General features: G+C 35.0%; 1 protein-coding gene across 7 annotated transcripts in view; it reads right to left on the reverse strand.

Annotated features, from left to right (window-relative positions):
* Positions 1-20476, reverse strand: part of FNIP1 (folliculin interacting protein 1) — a 154778-nt gene that overhangs the window by 62571 nt on the left and 71731 nt on the right. For 6 of the 7 annotated variants that reach the window (XM_025432813.3, XM_025432812.3, XM_025432815.3 and 3 more), the window contains exons 2-3: positions 20314-20440; positions 2461-2595 (exon numbers count right to left, since the gene is read on the reverse strand). In XM_025432813.3, coding sequence (XP_025288598.1) covers positions 2461-2595; positions 20314-20440 — 262 coding nt within the window. The remainder of the gene's footprint in view (positions 1-2460; positions 2596-20313; positions 20441-20476) is intronic. The other variant, XM_035696876.2, reaches the window with a different exon arrangement.

Raw genomic sequence — 20476 nt, forward strand, 5'->3', positions numbered from 1 at the left:
AACATTAGAATGTCTTGTTCTCAAAGAAATCCAATTAGAAGTTATTCCTTTCCATTCCTCTTTGTCATCATTTAGGAGTCAGAAAAAAGGGTGAAATTGAACTCATACATTTACTTACTAATTAGATACTGTGGTCAATAACACTAACTACCCACAATATATCTTATTCCTTATTTTTTGAGGTCTCATATGTTTCAGGGCAACAATGTACCTAACAACAACAATAAAAAAGTGGATTTCATAGCCTCCCTTGTAGACGAATTGACAGTTGGTTTCTACATCCAAAGGGTTAAACTAATGGTTGGAGTAGCAGCTTTCAGAATTCATGTGTTTATATGCATTCAACAAAAGCCCAGTCAATGAGATTACACATTAACTCTGGCTAAGTAGAAAGATAAGGATGCCTTGGGTTCTAAAGCCATCTCGAGGCCCATGTCTCATACTCAGAGGGCCTTTCAGACTTCTTGTCACAAGAACAAAATAATCCCTAGGAATAGCGATTCCTAATTTACACAGTTATACAATAAGTGATGAGGAATAGGACCTAAACTATAGAAGTCAGTAATTGAGTATTATTCGCGAATTTCACTAAGCCATTCCATCATAAAAAAAAAATTAGTAGGAGTTTAAAAAAAATACTTTAAAAAAGACTGTTCTGGTGATAACAATAAAGTGATGAAGACCTCCATTTTACATGGGAGGCCAGGGAATACATCTGCATACTATTTTTATTTTTATGGGATTTTTCCACTCTTCTGCTTATTTATTGCCCACCTGGGCTAGAAAAAACCTACATTTACCTTTGTTATCTCTCTTAAGCATCTTCAAATAGCAATCTATTTCATTATACAGAACTATTTTGTATTAGTTTTTATATATACTCATTTATATATTATTTTTTCTCTCTTAAGGTGCCATGTAGTCTTTATTTTGTTTTAATAAAGACACAAAGCTAGTGTTTAAGACAAAAATCACCTTTTATATACCTAGTTACTGAAAGAACTCATCCATGTATCTGGTTAAGATAAAATTTTTATTTCAAAACACAAAGGTTTGGGTACTAAGAACAACATTTTAGAAACAGTGCCAAATAATTTTTTTAGCGATGAAGTGTGAAGGTTTGTTGTTTTTTTAAAAAGATCAATGCCTATCTTCAAAATTATTATGAATTTAAGTATCACAGAATTTATAGATTTTACTACAAAAACTAGAAACAAGCTCTCAGGAAGCAAAATACAGTAAAAATAAATTGGTATTTGAATTATATAAAACCATATAGTTTGCCAGTAAAGATTCTCCTTGCCTGCTCTAATACATATGAAATAATTATCATGTCACTAGCATGTTATATATTTTAATGTGACATAATCTGTAATAAAAGTTCTCATTTAAAAAGTGCTATTATTACCTTTATGCCTTATAAGGCCCTTATATAAAAGGCCAATTTTTAAAAATTACTTATTGCTGGATGCTATTAATCTGTAATAATCTGTATAAATCAAAGATCATGTTCTAGCTATCCGAAATCACATTTTATCAAGTGTAGTGAACTATATGCTATAATAATTCAATGTCTCTTGCTAAAAAAAAAAAGCGTATTTCCAGGACCATATTGAAATACAAGTTTACACAATTCATCAAATCAGCAAACATCCAAACTGGTATAAATATGATGAAGTCACACAGCATAACACTATTAGGAATTTACTAAAGTATCATGCTTAAGCTGGAGGAGAAACGGGGAAGACAGGAGAAAAGTCTAGTAGTATCTAGATTTTGAAAAACTTTGGAGATCTTTCACATACACTGTCACATTGACATGATAGAAGGGTCTCTTCCCATCCAAACGTAATTACCTAATTACAAATAATTTAAAGGCCCAGAATTCTATGTTGGTATTGCTAAATATAAAATACTTGTGATTCATTCATGCAAGCTGGATGAGACAAATAAATTCATATAGATGACATTGTCTGAAAACAATCTTACATAAAATATAACAAGTTTATACAGAAGTTCCCATTAAGTACTAATTTGTTTAATTTTGTATTTTAAAAAGAAGGGTCACATTACTTCTGAAAAATATAAATAAATGCCCATTTCTGCATGTGTATACTTCCAATCATACTTTAATTTCACACTACAGCCAAATTGTATTATTTTATGTTTATATTCATATTTCAATAATTTAAAATTATCTAAAATTAATTATTCTGGTAGCCCCAAAAATCTGAATTGGGAAAGGGAGAAATTTCTCCTTGCTATCTATGCTATAGTTCTCTGAACTTCTCCTAAGATTTATCAAAATGTATCAACTTACTTGTTTAACTACCTGCCTCCCCAGGAGGATAAAGACTAGCTCCTGTTGTATCCTCAGTCTCTAAGATAGTACACAACACACTGTAGGTACTCAAAGATATTTGTGAATGAATGAAAAATAAATGACATCAATGATCTTACTTGGTACTTAGGACACTGGTCTTTTACATCAGAAGATGAAGTCATAGAACTATCCAATGAGGAAGAACTGTCTCCTCCAGGTTTCAGTTGGCAGCATTTCCCAAAGACTTTTACTTGAGCATCACTACAGAGTTTCTGAAATAGAGATATTATGCCCGTTCATATTTTAATACACTTTTCATCATATATAAGTTTAATTATAGTATTAAAAACTTTTGAAAAAGCCAAGTATGAAATAACTCAAAATAGAGTGATTTGATAGAGTGAGTGCATTTTACTGCATTTTCTCCAGGACTGTTTTCTATTCTTGTGGATGTTATATTGTGCTCTTCTCACCAACATTATCAAGTGATGGTTTTTCTAGATTATTATGGCGTACAATATTCATTACTAGTGACTTAATATACTGTAGCAGTTTTGGAATTATTTGGTCTCAAACCACATTCAGGTCTCTGTGTGAATTATATCAATATTTTTCCAAATAAGAAATTAAAACTGAGAAACTTTAAAACATTAATTCATTTAAATATAATAATACACTCATTACAAGTTAACATTAACACATTTTTATGAAAAAAAACTTCTATGGAGAGATGTAGGGATGGGAGAAGAAATGCAAATGAAGCTTTCATATTTTACTAAATGTGTGTGGGGTGTCTTAACATATATGAATATATGTTTATTGTTTTGAGATAAGAATGTATTAATGTATTGAACAGTTAAATTTTTAGTAATAGCTGAGTTTAGGACCAGAAGGTTGTACAAAAGTGTAGTATGAAAGAATCATGTATTTCTATTCCTTTTTCTTTAAAGTCTTGCTTTCCTCTTATTCCCCAAAAGGTTCTAAAGCTTCCACTGCTCACAATTATTAAAGATGCAATCCACCAAAGACTCTGATACTCCTAAAAGTATTCCGGTGCTTTATCACAGTTACGAGTATATACACTCTTCCACATAAAAAGAACTCAGGTAGGTTTTCAGTAGTAGTAATCTGACTAAAATCACAATTTTTGAAGACCAATTAATTTTATACTTGCCACCATCACCAATGGCATTGTAAAAGAGAACACATGATAATTCCAAAATTATCTCTAACCAAAAATGTAAAGAGACAGCATGATAAACTAAAAAGAAGGACTTTATAACTAAATAGACACGTATTTAAATCCTGGCTCCTAGGAATTTACCTGACCTCTCTAAGCTTATGTATTTAATGGAGACAAAAACCCTACCTAATGAGTATAGAGTATTTGTGACACTTAAAGGACATGTATGTGTGTGTGTGTGTATTCTCATTACATACTTACATATAAATAAATAAATAAAGTGCCCTACACAGTGTCTAGAACTAGCACATGCTTACTGAATGCCTACTGAAATAACTCAATGCCTACTTTGGAGTCAGGAATCTTACTAGATATTTCCATTTATATTAATTCATTTAGAGATTTATTAAAAATATTTATATTCTTAGTACTGATATTTGTGGCCACAACTTAATAAATTTCCACTTAATGATCACCATCAAAATGATAGGCCTTTAAGCAGATTTTCTATAAAACTCAGGATAGTAGATATTATAACCCAGTTTAACTGATAAGAAACCTGAAGCCTAGAGAGGTTAAGTAACTTCACCAAGGTTATAAGAACTAGTAGGTTCTATAATATACTAAAAGGCAAAACCTAGCTGGGTTTACATGAAAGACACTCAGTATTACTAATAATTAGGGAAATGGAAACTAAAACCACAATGAGATATCACTTCATGCCTATTAGAATGGTCATCATCAATAAATCAAGAGATAACAAATACTGGCATGGATGTGGAGAAAAGGGATACTTTGTGCACTATTGTAAATTGGTACAGCACTATGAAAAATGGCATGGAAGATCCTCCAAAAATTAAAACTTGAACTACATTACAATCCAGTAATTCCATATCTGGGAATACACATTCAGAGGAAATAAAAACACTCATTGAAAAATACATCTGCATCCCCATGTTCATGGCATTATTTACAATAGTCAAGACATAGAAAGAACCTAAGTTCTTATCTGAACATATAAATGGATAAAACAGTTGTGATATATATATATATATACACACATAGTATTATTCAGCTGTAAAAAAATGAGGAAATCCTACCATTTGTAACAGGATGGACAGACCCTGAAGGCATTATGCTAATCAAAACCTCAGACAGAGAGAAACAAATATTGTTCAGACTTGTGGTTACCAGAAGTGGAGAGCAGGGGGAGGGGCATTGGAGAAAGATGGTCAAAGGGTACAAATATGGGCAGCCCAGGTGGCTCAGCGGTTTAGCGCCGCCTTCAGTCCAGGGCGTGATCCTGGAGACCCAGGATCTAGTCCCACATCAGGCTCCCTGCATGGAGCCTGCTTTTCTCCCTCTGCCTGTGTCTCTGCCCCTCTCTCTCTCTCTCTCTCTCTCTCTCTCTGTGTATCTCTCATGAGTAAATAAATAAAATCTTAAAAAAAAAAATAAAGAGTACAAATATCCAGTAATAAGATAAATAAGTACTAAAGGATAGTAATGTACGACACAATAACTATAGATAACAATGCCATATGATAGCGTAGGAAAGTTGTTAAAGAGAGTAAATTCTAACAGTTTTCATCATAAACAATTTTTTCCTTTTCTTTTTATTCTATTTATATGAGAAGATAAATGTTAGCTGAACCTATGGTGATAATAACTTCACAGTATATGTAAATAAAACCATAAGGCTGTGCATTTAAAACCTATGGAGCAATATCAATTATTTCTCCATAAAACTGGGGGGAAAACCCAAACTCAGTGGGCCTGAATTATCCCCTATTGTAGACCACCATTTTGTAAGTTAACAAAGCGTGGTACTATGTGTATCAGTACTATGTGTATCAGTAACTAAGAAACAGAGTTGAATGAAATAGTCTTTTTCCTCATGGAACTAACAATCTCTATGGGAGGAAGAGACATTCAACAAATAATTAGACAAATATGTATAATGAAATATACATTTCAAATATGTCCAATTATGCTAGCAACAGCTAACTCATATAGCACTTACTATTTACTCAGGTACTATTCCATTTTACATATAGTTACTCCTTTACTTCTCACAATTCAATGAAGTATTATTATTATCCCCATATTAAAAAAATGAAGAGGTTAAGGATCAATGATGTTTAATTGAACCACTCAAGAGAGAACTTAGTCTAGGGAGACCAAGGAAGTGACATCTAAGCTGGGACTACAAAAAAAAGAAAAAAGCAAAGGAGTTAAGGTGAAAAGAAAAGTAGGAGGGCTAGAAAGATATTCCAGGCTGAGGGAATTCTGTATATCCATCTCTGAACCATGAAGCAATTTGCTATAGGAAGGAAAGGGACAAACATACATCAGTTTCAGGACTAAAGCATAAACATGTCCATAAAAGTGTACATAAAAGTTCTTACTACACATACACACGCACACACACCCTTCTTCTCTCCTACCAACTCCCCAGCTGTCCAGTGTCTTTTCTCTCTCCCATTCTGAAGTCAAGGCTTTTCTGAATCCAAACAGCAACAACTTCAGTGAAATATGGTCTTATGAGGGGACAGGGCACAATCAGTAACTTTCAGGTAGACAGGCCTTCTATGAGCACCACTGTAGAACAAAAAGGACTCTGTTTTCCTTCTTTATCTTACTTTCATTCCTAAAGGAATGATGCCATACTTAACCCACAAAAACAACACACTCTAATAATGCATAAAAATAAGCTATAAATATCACTGAAAAAAACCTGGCTTTCTATAAATGGATTATAATTTTTATTAACTTTTTTACACATAATCACAATTTGCAACTTTTGTTCTAAAATTTTTTTTCTGAACCAAATGGAAGTTGACTACCTGATGTACTATGAACTCTTAAAATATCAATACCTGAAATGTGTAGTTCCTACAAACAAGGACATTCTCAACACAACCACAACACAGCCACTTTTCATGTGACATATGATCTCAATGCCCATTAATGATAATATTCTTGATACTAGTGATCAGTATCTAGTGATCACTGTAAACAAACTCTTCTTCGTCATTAATAATATTTTGGTTAGGGAGAGGATTGTGAAATTCATATGCTGTTTATATGCCTTATATATACTTTTTCTCATCAAAATTTCAATTTGTTTATATAAACTCATGGTTGCCTATTTCATTCAACAGGTTATAATCTGTTGCTATCATTATTTGTTTTTATGCTAGAGTTTTCCCTATTAAGCCAGTGACAGCCCCTTCAAGCTGGCTTTTGTGTTCCTTTGACAACTCCCTTTTCTAAGATTCAAAAAAACATGCCTCTCATTATCCTTTCTATATATTTATTTAATCAAGTGCCTCATATGAAACCAGTTCTTCATATTCACTCCCTCACGTGCTTGGACATTTTCCTCTGGCTCAGACAGCCAAGATGGGTATCTTCCCTATCCAATCCTGTATCAAGTAGCACCTTATGGAGATGCCCTCTTCAACTTACTTGAGCTCAATACTCTGCTCTGGGCCACCATACCTCCAACAACTGACATTAGTGTTCAGCCCTACCAAATGGTTTTAGGACTAAATTTTCTGAAAGGGGAAGCGGATGGGAGGAGGGAAGATATGGGGGTACATAACTGTTATTTCATGTTCCTATGTTATTTCATGATTCCTATATGTTATTTCATGATTCTATACCACAACTGAAATTCAAATAAATAATCAGCACTTATATAGTATGGACCACAGGACTGTCCACATGAAGGAGGGACACTGTGGGCTCAAAGAGGTATAAGAAAAAAAGACCTTTAGGTGTGGCACCCCAAGCACAGGGAGCCCGCACAGGAGACAAGTCTCCATAATATTTGGCTTTTAAAAACCAGTGACCTAATCTCGCAGATTACTATAGTCAGTGGAACCTCACACCTAGAACTTCAAAATTCAGTAGGCTCAGCTCTGGGAGAGTGAAGGGCAGAGGAAACTGAGCCTCTGCTCTTAAAGAAACAGCACCACACACATGGAGATACAGCAGTCTAAAAAATGCCTAGGGTAGATGGGAGGGAGAGTTGTTTACTAATCTCAGAGCATGTGTGGGAGGGGCAAGGATTCCCTGGAAGACTTCTCCAGGAACAAAGGAGCTGGCAGGCGCCATTCCAGCATCACTGCCCCCCTTCGCCCCCCAGCTTAGACATGCAGACACCTGGGGGAAATAGCCCAGGGCCAACAAACTGCAACTCATAAGACAGCACCCCACCCCTGTGTTCTCCTCCGTACATGCCCCTCTCCAACCAGACCTGGTTTCAGATCCCCACACACACACCACAGACCTATCCAAACCTGGCTACTAGCAGGAAACCTGCCCTTGCTTTCTCCTGCAGACCTGCCTCCTCCAATATTCCCTTGGCCAGAGCACATCCAAAGTGGTGCACAAACCTGGCAATATGCAAGCGGCCTTAATAGGGGCCAGGATCACTTCAAAGTGATTCCTACAAAGAGAGAGGTTAAGACAACCATACACATCAGTTCAACTGAGGTACCAGCAGTGGGCAGAGGGCAGACATCCGGTCTGACTGCAGGCCCCATCCACCGACGTTAGCTTCTGACGATGGCAGAGGCAAAGCACCTTTGCAGTTCCACGCTACCACATCTCCAGAAAATGGCTGGTCTGACTCATCACGCACATAGCAGCCCCAGGTTGGCCCACTAACACAGGAACCAAACTCTGCCAACAACAGGCAAAGAGAGTCATAGTACACAACTGGACTAAAGGCAAATGCGGTTCAGCCACAACAATGGAGTACATGCAATGCACATAGGAAACATCCCTGAAGCTCCAGGTTCTGGTGAACAAGGGACATTGCACTCCAGGATACTCCAGGACCTCTTCTTCATTAAGGCCACTACTTTCAAGAGCAGGAGACATAGCTGACTTTCCTAACACATAAAAACAGAGACAATGAAGAGACAGAGAAATATGCCAAATGAAGGAAGAGGAAAAAAAAAAATCACAGCAAGGCACCTAAAATAATGGAGATAAGTAACATGCCTGAAAGAAAATTTCAAGTAATGGTTATACAAATACTCATTGAACTTGAGAAAAGAATAGAGGACCTTAGTGACACTCTTGACAAAGAGACTAAAAACATAAAAAGAACCAATCAAAAATGAAGAAATCAATAACTGAAATTAAAAACAAACCAGATGGAAGAACAGAGTAGAGGAAATGGAAAAACAGATGGATGACCTGGAAGACAGAATAATGGAAAGCAATTAAGCTGAACAGGAGAGAAAAAAAAATAATTATAAATTAAAATAAACTGAGGGAACTCAGAAATACCATCAAGCATAATAACATTTACATTATAGGGATCCCAGAAGGAGAAGAAAGAGAAAAAGATGTAGAAAATTTGAAGAAATAATAGCTGAAAAATCCCCAAATCTAGGGAAGGAAATGGAAATCCAGATCTAGGAGGCACAGAGAACCCCAACAAAATCAACTAGAGAAGGCCAGTATCCCCTGTCCCCTGGTATAGCAATACTTAATATCAGACAAAATAGATGTTAAAGCAAACACTGTAACAAGAGACAAAGAAGGACACTATATAATAAAAAAGAGAATCTAACAAAAAGATATAATAATTATAAATATGTATGCACCCAATATGGGAGCATCCAAATACATAAAGCAGCTAATAACAGGCATATAAGGAAAGTAACACAGTAATACAATAAGAGTAAGGGACTTTAATGCCCCACTTACATCAATGGACAGATCAACCAGACAGAAAATCAGCATGGAAACAGTGGCTTTGAATGACACAATGGACCAGAGAAATGTAACAGATATATTTAGAATATTCCATCTTAAAACAGTAGAATACACATTCTTTTCAACTGTACATGGAACATTCTCCAAAAGAGATTGTACATTAGATGACAAAACAAGTATCAACAAATTCAAAAAGATGAGAGACATTACCATGCATCTTTTCAGATCACAACGCTATGAAACTAGAAATCAATGACAAAAAAAAAAAATCTGGAAAGAACACAAATACATGGAGGTTAAATAACATGTCACTAAACAATGAATGGATCAACTGAAAAATCAAAGAGAAAATGAAAAATACATGGAGACAAATGAAAATGAAAACACAATGGTCTAAACCTTTGGGATGCAGCAGAAGAGGTTCTAAGAAGGAAGGAAGTTTATAAGAATATGGGCCTACCACAAGTAGAAAAATCTCAAATAAACAATCGAACCTAATATCTAAAAAGAGCTCGAAGAAACCAGTAAAAGAAAGGAAATAAAAAAGATCAGAGAATAAACGAAATAGAAATTGAAAAAACAACAGAACACGTCAATGAAACCATGAGCTGCTTATTTGAAAAAAAATCAAGAAATTGATAACCCTTGGCCAAACTCATCAAAGACAGAGAGAGAACTCAAACAAAACCATAAATAAAAAAAGAAAAATGTCAACACCCGTAAAACAATCAATGTGATTCATCATATCAGCAAGAGAAAAATCAAGAACCATATAATCCTCTCATTAGATGCAGAGAAAGCATTTGACAAAATACAGCATCCATTCCTGATCAAAACTCTTCAGAGTGTAGGGATAGAGGGAACATTCCTCAACATCTTAAAAGCCATCTACAAAAAGCCCACAGCAAATATCATTCTCAATGGGGAAGCACTGGGAGCCTTTCCCCTAAGATCAGGAACAAGACAGGGATGTCCACTCTCACCACTACTATTCAACATAGTACTGGAAGTCCTAGCCTCAGCAATCAGACAACAAAAAGACATTAAAGGCATTCAAAATGGCAAAGAAGAAGTCAAACTCTCCCTCTTCGCCAATGACATGATACTCTACTTAGAAAACCCAAAAGACTCCACCCCAAGATTGCTAGAACTCATACAGCAATTTGGTAGCATGGCAGGATACAAAATCAATGCCCAGAAGTCAGTGGCATTTCTATACACTAACAATGAGACTGAAGAAAGAGAAATTAAGGAGTCAATCCCATTTACAATTGCACCCAAAAGCATAAGATACCTAGGAATAAACCTAACCAAAGAGGTAAAGGATCTATACCCTCAAAACTATAGAACACTTCTGAAAGAAATTGAGGAAGACACAGAGAGATGGAAAAATATTCCATGCTCATGGATTGGCAGAATTAATATTGTGAAAATGTCAATGTTACCCAGGGCAATTTACACGTTTAATGCAATCCCTATCAAAATACCATGGACTTTCTTCAGCAAGTTAGAACAAATTATTTTAAGATTTGTGTGGAATCAGAAAAGACCCGAATAGCCAGGGGAATTTTAAAAAAGAAAACCATATCTGGGGGCATCACAATGCCAGATTTCAGGTTGTACTACAAAGCTGTGGTCATCAAGACAGTGTGGTACTGGCACAAAAACAGACACATAGATCAATGGAACAGAATAGAGAACCCAGAAGTGGACCCTGAACTTTATGGTCAACTAATATTCAATAAAGGAGGAAAGACTATCCATTGGAAGAAAGACAGTCTCTTCAATAAATGGGGCTGGGAAAATTGGATATCCACATGCAGAAGAATGAAACTAGACCACTCTCTTTCACCATACACAAAGATAAACTCAAAATGGATGAAAGATCTAAATGTGAGACAAGAGTCCATCAAAATCCTAGAGGAGAACACAGGCAACACCCTTTTTGAACTCGGTCACAGAAACTTCTTGCAAGATACATCCACGAAGGCAAAAGAAACAAAAGCAAAAATGAACTATTGGGACTTCATCAAGATAAGAAGCTTTTGCACAGCAAAGGATACAGTCAACAAAACTCAAAGACAACCTACAGAATGGGAGAAGATATTTGCAAATGACATATCAGATAAAGGGCTAGTTTCCAAGATCTATAAAGAACTTCTTAAACTCAACACCAAAGAAACAAACAATCCCATCATGAAATGGGCAAAAGACATGAAGAGAAATCTCACAGAGGAAGACATAGACATGGCCAACACGCACATGAGAAAATGCTCTGCATAACTTGCCATCAGGGAAATACAAATCAAAACCACAATGAGATACCACCTCACACCAGTGAGAATGGGGCAAATTAACAAGGCAGGAAACCACAAATGTTGGAGAGGATGCGGAGAAAAGGGAACCCTCTTACACTGTTGGTGGGAATGTGAACTGGTGCAGCCACTCTGGAAAACTGTGTGGAGGTTCCTCAAAGAGTTAAAAATAGACCTGCCCTACGACCCAGCAATTGCACTGTTGGGGATTTACCCCAAAGATACAGATGCAATGAAACGCCGGGACACCTGCACCCTGATGTTTCTAGCAGCAATGTCCACAATAGCCAAACTGTGGAAGGAGCCTCGGTGTCCATCGAAAGATGAGTGGATAAAGAAGATGTGGTTTATGTATACAATGGAATATTACTCAGCTATAGGAAATGACAAATACCCACCATTTGCTTCAACGTGGATGGAACTGGAGGGTATTATGCTGAGTGAAGTAAGTCAGTCAGAGAAGGACAAACATTTTATGTTCTCATTCATTTGGGGAATATAAATAATAGTGAAAGGGAAAAGAAGGGAAGGGAGAAGAAATGTGTGGGAAATATCAGAAAGGGAGACAGAACATAAAGACTGCTAACTCTGGGAAACGAACTAGGGGTGGTAGAAGGGGAGGAGGGCGGGGGGTGGGAGTGAATGGGTGACGGGCACTGGGGGTTATTGTATGTTGGTAAATTGAACACCAATAAAAAATAAATTAAAAAATAAATAAATAAATAAATAAATATTCTATATTTGAAGTTTGAAAAAAGAAAAAAGAGAAATGACCAACATGACAGAAATATAAACAATTATAAGAGTTTATGAAAAATAACATACCAACAAAAACTAGACACCTTAGAAGAAATGGAAAAATCCATAGGTACATATAATCTCCCAAAACTGAATCTGAAAGAAATAGAAAATTTGAATAGACCAATACGAGCAACAAAATTGAATCAGTATTCAAAAATCTCCAAATAAACAAAAGTCCAGGGCCAGATGACTTCAAAGAAGAATTCCACCAAATATTTATAGAAGAGTTAATATCTATTCTTAAACTATTACAAAAAATAAGAGGAAGGAAAGTTTCCAGATTCATTTATGAGGCCAGCATTACCCTGATACCAAGGCTACATAAAGACACCACTAAAAAGGAGAAAATAACTGGCCAACATTCCTGATGAACATAGACGCAGAAATTCTCAATTAAATACTAGCAAACCAAATTCAACAATACAGTAAAAAGGTTATTCACCACAATCAACTGGGTTGCAAAGGTGGTTTAATATTCACAAATCAACCAACACGACATATCACATTAGCAAGAGAAAGGATTAAAACCCTATGATGATTTCAAGAGATGCAGAAAAAGCATTTGACAAAGTACAATATCGATTAATGATAAAAACCCTCAACAAGGTAGATTTAACGGAAACATAGCCCAACATAATAAAAGCTATATATGAAAAATCCACAACTAACAGCACGCTCAATGGTAAAAACCTGAGAGCTTTTTCCCTAAGATCAGGAACAAGACAAGGATGTCCACTCTCACCACTATTATTCAACACACTGGAAGTCCTAGCCACAGCAGACAACAAAAAGAAATGAACAGTATCCAAACTGATAAGGAAGAAATAAAACTTTCAGTAACTGCAGGTGACATGATACTATATATATAGAAAACCCTAAAGCCTCGCAAAAAAAAAACTACTAGCACTGATAATCGAATTCAGTAAAGCTGCAGGACACAAAATCAATATACAGAAATTCACTGTATCTCTATACACTAATAATAAAGCAACCAAAAGAAAAAATCCCATTTACAATTACACCAAAAAGGATAAAATACCTAAGAATAAACTTCACCAAGGAGGTAAAAGACCTGTGAAAACTGACACAATGATTAAAGATATCGAAGAGGACACAAACAAATGGAAAGATATTCTGTGCTCACGGATTGTAAGAACAAATATTGTTAAAAGATCCATACTACCCAAAGCAATCTACAGATTTAATACAATCCCTATCAAAATATCAACAGTATTTTTCACAGAACTAGAACAAACAATCCTAAAATTTGTATGGAACCCCAAAGACCCCAAATTTCCAAAGCAATCTTGAAAAAGAAACACAAAACTGAAGGTATCACAATCTCAGATTTTAACATCCACTCCAAAACTTTAATATTCAAAACAGTATGGTACTGGCACAAAAACAGACACATAGATCAATGGAACAGAACAGAGAGGCCAGAAATAAGCTCACAATGATACGGTTGTTTAATCTTCAACAAAGGATGCAAAAATAAACAATGGGAAAAAGTCTCTTCAACAAATAGTGTTGGGAAAATTGGACAGCTATAGGCAAAAGAATAAAACTAGACCACTTTCTTATACAATACACAAAAATAAACTCAAAATGGATTAAAGATACCAATATAAGACTTGAAATCATAAAAATCCTAGAAGAGAGTTTAGGCAGTAAATCTCTCTGACATGAACCGTAGCAACATTTTCCTAGATATGTCTCCTAAGGCAAAGGGATAAAAAAAAGCAAAAATAAAGTACTGTGATTATATCAAACTAAAAATCTGCACAGCAAAGGAAACAATTAAAATTTAAAACCAGCCTATTGAATGGGAGAAGATACTTGCCAATGATGCAATTGACAAAGGGCTAGTATTCAAAATATACAAAGAACATATACAGCTCAACACACACACACAAAAAGCACAAATAATTCAGTTAAAAATCAGCAGAATACATGAAAAGACAGTTCTCCAGAGAAGAGATACAGATGGCTAAAAGACATGAAAAGATGTTCCACGTTGCTAATCATCAGGGAAATGCAAATTAAAAGCATATTGAGATATCTTTCACACATGTCGAAATGGCTAAAATCAAAAACACCAAAAAACAACTGTTGGCAAAGATGTCAAGAAAGGGAACCTTGTGCACTGTTGGTGGGAATGTCAACTAGTACATCCATGGTGGAAGAGTATGGAGGTTCCCCAAAAAATTAAAAATAGAATTAATATGATCCAGTAACTCCACCACCACCATTTTTTAATCAAAAAATACAAAATAGTAACTCAAAAAGATGTATGTACCCCTATGTTTACTGCAGCATTATTTATAATAGCCAAATTATGGAAGCAGCCCAGTATCCAATGGACAACTGATAGGTGAATTGATAAAGAAGATGTGAGGAGAATACACACACACACACACACACACACACACACACACACACACAGCTAATGCAATATTACTGAGCCATAAAAAAGAATGAAATCTTGCAACACTGGAGCTACAGAGTATAATGCTAAGTGAAATAAGTCAGAGACAAATACCATATGATTTCACTCATATGTGGAACTTAAGAAAAAAACTAATGAGTAAAGAAAAAAAAAAACAGACAAATCAAAAAGCAGAGTCTAAACTATAGAGCACACTATCACCAGAAGGGAGGTCAGGGGAACGGGTGAAATAAATGAAGGGGATTAAAAATATATTTATCATGATGAGGACTGAGTAATGTAGAGAATTGGTGAATAACTATTTTGTACACTTGAAACTAATACGACACCATATGTTAACTATACTGAAAGACTCTCTGGGGATGAGGACCCAAAATCATATTTTTAACAAGTGCTCCAGGCCAATGTCACACATACAAGATTCACTGGATGGAACCATCAGTAGGATTTCTTCCAAGTCTAAAATCCTGTTCATTCTCATGATGTGAATTTTAGTTAGCTCTATTCTTCTGTGAACAGCACTAAATAAGAAAGGCGATGATATTGCCTAAGAACCTACAATTTGCCTGATGCTGTTTGGGGTCTTACACACCCTGCCTTATTTTCCTGCAAAAAAATCCTTTGAGGTAGGTATTATTCTTACCACAGTATGCAGAGATTCCAAGCTGGAACTTTGTACAAGCTTCCATCTATAGGATGAGTAAGTTCTGAGGATGTAATGCACAGCATGGTGACTACAGTTAACAGCATCAAAGTTGCCAAGAGAGTAGATTTTAAATGTTCTCATAATAGGGGTGCCTGGGTGGCTTAGCTGGCTAAGCACTGGACTCTTGATTTTGGCTCAAGTCATGACCTAAGAGTTGTGGGATCAAGCCCTGAATCGGGCTCCTTGCTCAGTGGGCAGTCTGCTAGAGATTCTTTTCCTCTCCCTCTGCCTCTTTCCACCCCTGGCTCTCTAAGCATCTCTCTCTCTCTCTAAAAACAAATAAATAAATCTTTAAAAATAAATAAATAAAATAAAAATTCTCATCAAAAACATACAGAAAAATTATGACTTTGTGACTTGATAGATGTGATCACTATATTGTGGTAATCCTTTTTCCATATATACATAGATAAAATAACTATATTGTATACCTTAAATTTACACAATGTTATATGTCTACTGTACTTCAATAAAGCTGGGGGGAAAAGTTGCTACTATTGTGCAATACCTTATCTTCATACAAGAAATTACTATTTTAGGAACTGTTTCTTCATCCTGATTGAATCACTGAGTTTTACCTACTATGAACATTAATTACCTGATGTTATGATGATAATATAAAAACAATAAGGGGAGCCTGGGTGGCTCAGTCAGTTAAGCATCTGACTCTTGGTTTCAACTCAGGTTGTAATCTTTCAGAGTGTGAGACCAAGCCCCACTCAGTGGTGAGTGGGCTTGGGATCGTCTCTTCCTCTCCCTCTGCACTTCCCCCCACCAGCACTCTCTTGCACTCTCTTGCTCTCTCTCTCTAAAATAAAAAAACAAATCTTTAAAAAAAAAAAAAAAAAGGAAAAAACCTCCAAAATTAATAAACTTCATCATAAGGACTCTTCAACTTATTTTCCTTACCTATTTAAGATTTACTCTTGTATTTTAAAGATTTTGTAAGGCAATTTAAATCCTTTATGTGTAGTAGGGAGTCAATCAGATATAAATAGAACAAACAAAAAACACAAAAATATATATAATTTTGGTAGTCACTGCCAGATTAACCCCCATGGAGACTACCATTTCACTCAGTTTAATAGCAAAGTATTATCATTAAACATTTGAGTTTTTTCCAATCTAAAAGGAAAGAATAAAATCTCAGTATAGTTTTAATTTTCATTCCCTTTATTAGGAATGAGAACATGAATCCTATTAAATGTGTAATGGCCTTCTGAATGTGAATGTGAGTGTTCTCATCCTTCACCCAATTTCCTAACTGGTTCTCCTAACTTGACTCCTAAGAACTTTATGATGGTGGTGTTTGTTTCTTTATTTTGTTTTGTTTTGTTTACCACAAGAGTTTATTAGAGATTTGTTTGGTTTGGTTGTCAAATTTAAAAGTCTTTTACTTTATGGCTCCTAGATTTTAAATCATAGCTAGAAACGTCTTCTCCACAAATATATATAGGAACTCATTCATGTTTCTTGGGTAATGTAGCTTTACTTTCTACATTATTATGTCAAATATACTTGATATATAAATCCAGATTTATCTTTAAATAGTTGTCTCAGTACCATTTTATTAATCTTTATTGATTTAAGATGATGTCTTTAGCATACACTAAATTCCTGTGTGTACATGGATCTATTTCTGATTCCTTATTTTACTCTTGTTAATCATTTTTATCTATTTATGTGTCAATAACACAGTTTTAATTACTGAAACTTTACAGTATTTTAGCAACTCTGATAGGACCTCATTGTCCTCTTTCAGTTTTCCAACCAGTGATTTCTCATTTTTTTCCATTTGAACTTCAAGTTCGGCTATCTACTTCCACACACTGTTTTTAAACCAAAAACAAAATAATGAGTGTCATTTTTTATTGGGATTGCATTATTCTATAAAGCAACTTAGAATGAACAACTTTAGGACAGTATTATCCAAGAAAATATTTTGACTCTCCTTTTGCTCGATTAAGATTTTATGTGCTTTTGGGGGAAAAAAAGATTTCATGTACTTTTGGTGACTTTTAAAGTTCTGGAAACATAGTTCTTTTAAACATTATATATAAGCACTTTTTCAAATTGCTATTTTAAATAAAGTCTTAGCTTTCTTCATATCGTCTAGTTGAAAGCTTTAAGTATATATTGAGCTTACTGATTTCCATATATTAACTTTTATGCAGCTCCAATTACCTGAAATCCAATGTTCCAAATTGGGTATCATAATTAAGATTCAACTATTAGCACTTGTTCAATGTTTCATAGTGTATAAAACTCACATATTATACTTTGTATTCACCTTTCCAAAGTTATTTGAATTTACTGATGTTCAAATTTATACTTGTATGTAATATATGAAGGCTGAAGTATGTGAATGATCATATAACTTCACCAGGAACCCATGAAATAGAATTACATTATCATTAAAACAAAAACAATGTCCAGGATAAGGATAGTATCATGTGATAAAATCACAGAGAATACATCTGGCTACATCCATGTTTAAAGAAACAACATCTCAATAATTTTTACAGTTCAGCTATAAAATGAGTAAGCTCTGAGGACTAAATGTAAAAAAATAAAAATATATTTTTACAAACAAGGGAAGTTATTTTATTAAAATCATTGAATGTATTCACTTTAATCAGGTTTTATTTTTTTTTTTTTAAAGATTTTATGTATTTATTCATGAGAGACACAGAGAGAGAGAGAGGCAGAGACACAGGCAGAAGGAGAAGCAGGCTCCATGCAGGAAGCCGGATGCGGGACTCGATCCCAGGTCTCCAGAATCAGGCCCTGGATTGAAGGTGGCGTTAAACCGCTGAGCCACAAGGGCTATCCTTAATCAGGTTTTATAGTTAAACAGTTATTTTTCATTAAATATAATAGAGCTGGTACATACATGTTCTGAAAAGCTATACAGTGACCAATATAGTTTCATTTTGGTATTATAGGACAGTATTAGGCACACAAAGTACTTTAATTTCTAACACAAAAGCAAAGCATTCACGTAATTCACCACAGAATTGTTTTTTTTTAAGATTTTATTTATTCATGAGAGACAGAGAGAGAGAGGCAGAGACATGAGGGAGGGAGAAGCAGGTTCCCCACAGGGAGCCTGATGTGAGACTTAATCCCCTCATGCCCTGAGTCATTCAACCACTGAGCCACCAAAGTGTCCCACATTTTTGTGTTTCATTGACAGCCTTTAATCGTAACTTGGTATTATTTATTTGTGTACTTTTTTGTTCAACATTTAACTCCTTTAAAAAGGGGATCTTATTGTAGGCAACAGAAGGACACAGATGGTTACATTTCCAAGGGCCTAGTACTTGTAGATACTTAGTTATTTGTACAAACACTTTAAGAACATCCTGCAGTGCTTCTTCCTAACCAGATTGAAAAAAGTATCCAAAAAATGGATAAGAAATCTAAACAGAGCCCCATCTCCAGAAAACTGAGAAATGTATTCGTAATTAGAAGGGATACTGTAAAACTTGGCAATCAAATTAACTCAAAAATTAGTCAAGTACCTATTATATACCACCATAGTGGATGCTGAGGATGCAATTAGAAATAAAACAACAGATTATGCCCAATATCAAAACTATTTAAGAACACAAAATCTCAAATACAAACTCTTCAAGCTCAAAAAATAAATATATGTTTCCTTCAACAGACAATTCTATTGGCAGGAAAAGCTTTCCTAAAGTACTGTGTTTTCAATTGTTCACCAAATGTTATTGAAAATTATTAATTTACTGAAAGGAAGAAAACATGATTCCAAGCTTCTGTTTCCAGATTAGAGATAAAGGAATGAGTTTTTATGCCAGAAAATATAATAACAGTAGCAGAAGCAAAGGTAATGACCATCACTTAGGTTTTTGTGAAAGTTAGTAATGGGAAACCTCTCTAAAATGGAGTCAGGAGATTCTGCAAGGGTAGCTCTCATGCCCCACCACTCTTAACTAACTGTAGACCCAACAGGAAGAAACAGATTCACCTTACACAGACATGTGGATACCACTCTACCACTCCAGCTGAAGAACACTTTTTTCATCTCTCTCAGTTCATACCCACCCTCAGCAGCTCCACCAATGAGAAGCCATGACACTTCAAGTTTACCCTTGGATTTTTAGTTCCTAACAACCTACTCAACTTACTCTTTTTCTCCTTAAAAAAGCATGCCTCTCCTTTGTTTCTCAGACTAGTTTATGGTTTTGCCAAGCTTGTTTGTCCCCAATTGCAATTCTTTTTTATTCCCAGATAAACCCATCTTTGGCTGGTAAAATAACTGGCATGTTTATTTTAAGGTTAACATTAACTTGGACAACCAAGCGAATGACCATGCACTATTAATAAACTAGTCAAAATATAACACTGGAAGTTAACAAAATAGATGCTCTTTGTACACTGTAAAGCAGAAGGACTAAGAGATTTAACTTGCTTTGCCCCTTTCACACAAATAATTTCATCTCTCTAACTAGTCACATTTCTCACAACTGTAAGATGAGAGGTTTGGACTATATCCTCCATAAGGATCTCTAGAACTCTAGTCATATCTCATAATACAATTATGTAGGAAAATAAACATGAAAACAAAATGCTCTCTGGTGCTAGAATGATAATATATAAAGCAAATGTTTTTTCCTTTAAATTTTTTCAAAATCAAGGCTCTAAATATTAAAAACATGATAAAGATGTTTCGTACTGACAAACAAAAGTGCTATAATTCAAATCTATTCATTCTTTCTCAAATTAAAATATTTGACATTAAATTTCAACCAAATCAATAATGATGCTCACCGATACTGATATGTCCTCACTTTTTCTCTTAACACTGGAGTCAAACAAGACATTTCTCCCTCGTCTTTCACAGTCTTGATATACAATCAGTCGAATTTGGCTTGGATCAAACTCTGACAAAGGCCAACTTTAAAGAAAAATAAAGGTCCATTAGTTACTCTAA

This window comes from Canis lupus, chromosome 11, assembly GCF_003254725.2.
Source record: "Canis lupus dingo isolate Sandy chromosome 11, ASM325472v2, whole genome shotgun sequence".
Taxonomy (NCBI): domain Eukaryota; kingdom Metazoa; phylum Chordata; class Mammalia; order Carnivora; family Canidae; genus Canis; species Canis lupus.